Source organism: Lactuca sativa, chromosome 3, assembly GCF_002870075.4.
Source record: "Lactuca sativa cultivar Salinas chromosome 3, Lsat_Salinas_v11, whole genome shotgun sequence".
Lineage (NCBI taxonomy): Eukaryota > Viridiplantae > Streptophyta > Magnoliopsida > Asterales > Asteraceae > Lactuca > Lactuca sativa.
The window spans coordinates 298,838,693-298,841,999 of NC_056625.2; the positions used below are offsets into that span (position 1 = coordinate 298,838,693).

Consider the following 3,307-nt stretch of genomic DNA (forward strand, 5'->3'; position numbering starts at 1 on the left):
AGGGTTTCGAGTAAACGCTCAAGGATAATTGAAAAAACCTACTATGTAACTTTTGCTGATAATTATACGAAGAAAATTCAGGCAAGAGAAGGTCCAACGGAAGAAATATTTTCAGCATCAGGTCAAGTCTTAGTTCCCATTTCCAATATGTTTGAAGAGTACATTTTGCTCTTTGATGAACCAGAGAAGGCAATCAACTCATAACCGAAAGCAATAGATAACAAGATCAATTCCTTGAAGAAAATTATCGATGAATCTACTAAAGCCATTGAAAGCAAACCTCAACAACCAACCAAAAAGACGACTCAAAGCGAACCTACTGCATCAAATGATCATCCAACCACCAATGACCCTCCAAGAGAAAGCTCAATACTCTAGGGGGAGGGCTCGTCAATACCATAAACAACCAAATTGCCTTTCTAGGGGGAGAATCCATCAAAAACACCAACCCATGAAGATATATCTGAGGGGGAGTGTACTGAACCTGACATGGGATTCAGTTCGCTATTTGAGGGGGAGAATGAAAATGCAAATGCAAATGACGAAGGCAATCTGTCAAAACTGGAAGAAGAAGTCAATGCTGAGTTGGATCCTGCCTATTATCCAAATTACCCTCCTCTCATAAAGTGGACAAAGGATCATCCTAAAACTCAAATACTTGGCAAATCATCTGAGGGAGTTCTCACACGCTCTCAACTGAAGGCGAAGCAAGCTGTTTTATTCTCTCAAGTAGAATTTTGCATGTTTAATTCGTTTGTCTCGAAAATTGAACCGAAAATGGTACATGCTGCTCTTGATCACTTTGATTAGGTGCAAGCTATGCAAGACGAACTTCATGATTTTGAACAAAATCGTGTTTGGAGGTTGATTCCCACACCAAAGGATGCATCTGTAGTCAGTTTAAAATGGGTTTTTAGAAATAAGTTCGATAAAGACGGTAATGTCATCCGCAACAAAGCGAGGTTGGTGGTAAAATGATATTGTTAAGAAGAAGGAATAAATTTTGAAGAGACCATCACTCTTGTAGCAAGGTTGGAATCAGTGAGAATCTTTTTGGCATATGCTGCACATAAAAACTTCAAAGTTTTCCAAATGGATGTAAAATGTGCTTTCTTGAATGGAGAACTAGAAGAAACGGTATATGTTGAGCAACCACCCGGATTTGTGAACAAAAAGTATCCTGATCATTGCTATATACTGGATAAAGCAGTCTATGGTTTGAAGCAATCCCCGAGAGCCAGGTATGAAACTCTAACACATTTTCTCAAAATGTCAAAATTCAAACAAGAATCGGTTGAACCAACCTTCTTTTGCAAGAAAGAGGCAAACATTTAATGAGAGTTTAGATTTATGTCGATGATATCATCTTCGGCTCCACGAATCCTAGCTTAACTGTTGAATTTAGGAAGTTGATGGAGACTAAATTTGAAATGAGCGTAATGGGTCCGATTAACTTTTTCCTTGGATTGAATATAAGACAAGGACCAGAAGGCATCTTCATTAATCGGGAAGCGTACACGAAGACTTTGCTGGCAAAGTTCGGCATGACGGGAGATTCCAAAATACAGGTTTCAATGGAATTTGGCACGAAGCTGACTCCATCTCTTGAGAAACCGGCTGTTGATATGACTCTTTATCGTCAGATGATAGGATCTCTAATGTATTTAACAGCTAGTAGACCGGACATAATGTTCTATGTCTGCTATTGTGCAAGGTTTCACGAAAATCCAAGAGAACCTCATATGGTTGCAGTGAAAAATATCTTTTGGTATTTGAAGCAAACTTCGTCTCTTGGTCTTTGGTATCCTGCGAAATCTGTCTTCTTTGTTCAAGCATTTTCTGATGCTGATCTTGGTGGATGTGGATTGGACCAAAAGATCATAACCGGTGGATGCCAGTTCCTTGATGGAAAACTTTCCAGCTGACAGTTAAAGAAACAAACTTGTGTGTCTCTTCCACAGCCGAAGCTGAGTACATCAATGCAACATCCTGTACATCACAAGCCATATGGATACAAAGTCAACTTAGAGATTACGGCTTAAGCATGAAGAAGATCCCTCTCTACTGTGACTCTAAAAGTGTGATTCTTATATGTCACAATCCAGTGCAACACTCGAAGACTAAACATATTGCACTAAGATACCACTTCATAAAGGACCATGTGGAAGATGGTAACGTTGAAGTTCACTTCGTTCAGTCCTCAGACCAACCAACTGACATCTTCAATAAAGCCCTACCAGAAGCAAGCTTTAATAAAATTCTACAAGGTTTAGGAATGATGGAAGTTGAGTCAGTACCGAAACCCATTTTGTGTCACTAAAAATTGAAGAAGCGAAATAGAGCGAATGCTCGGTCTATTTCGACTCCAGAATTTTCTGGAACCGAAATGAACCGAACGCTCGGTCTATTTCGACTCTAGAATTTTCTGGAACCGACATGAACCGATCGCTCGGCCCATTTCGCTTCATCTTTTATAGGTTATGGTTTCGATTTTATATTTTTGTAAAGCAATTTTATTCTCTCGTGTATTTACATTTAGTATTTATTTTCTTTTCTGTTTTTATTATTTTATTTTTCAGAAATTTGCAAAAATCCAAAAATATTTTTATTTTTCCATTTTTTGTTTCGTTTCGTTTCTTTAGGTTTGATAATCACAGATGCTACCTCTATTCGAGTTGGGGAAGGTATAACACTCTTGTCTTTGTACTAATTAAGTGTCCCTAGAAGCATGTTTTTGCATGTAGACCGAAGCCTCCTAGACTCTGAGTGAAGCCTTAATGATTCGATCGACACCTATCATTTCTTCCTAATTAGGCTGCTAAATTCACTCAAGTTATGAGCTACCTTACTCTTCTCACAATGGGTTCAGAGTTTTCTGCTTTGTCATTCTTAATAAGCATAGGTGCTTTTGGCACTTTAACCACCTTATTTTTCTCCATCACGTTTCGCTTCACAATCGTAACCCTTGAGACTCTCAGCAATTACCACTGAGGTTTATGGTTACATAACATCTGTGTTGATGATCTTATTCACGATCACCACGTGCTGAGTGAAACCCAAAATCCAACACCTTGAATGAATTGACGGTGAACACTAATATATTCAAGCTATTACTTGTACCTTACAAAATCTTTTTTTTAATTGTTGCGTGATCTTTATGATATCGTCAATCACCAAGACGTTTCTTCCCATAAGATCCAGTTTCGGTTTTGTTTTTGAGATTTCTTATTATTATCATCCAGTCACAAAATAAATTCTCCAAAACTACTTGTTTAATAGATCACATCGGTCTCATAAGTACTTCATC

At 38.1% G+C, this 3,307-nt stretch overlaps 1 protein-coding gene across 1 annotated transcript; it reads left to right on the plus strand.

Annotated features, from left to right (window-relative positions):
* The first annotated feature begins 1,544 nt into the window (after positions 1-1,544).
* Positions 1,545-1,925, plus strand: LOC111921617 (uncharacterized mitochondrial protein AtMg00240-like). Its single transcript, XM_023917197.1, has one exon. It carries the CDS (start codon positions 1,545-1,547, stop codon positions 1,923-1,925), a length of 381 nt encoding a protein of 126 aa, XP_023772965.1.
* The last annotated feature ends 1,382 nt before the right edge of the window (positions 1,926-3,307 follow it).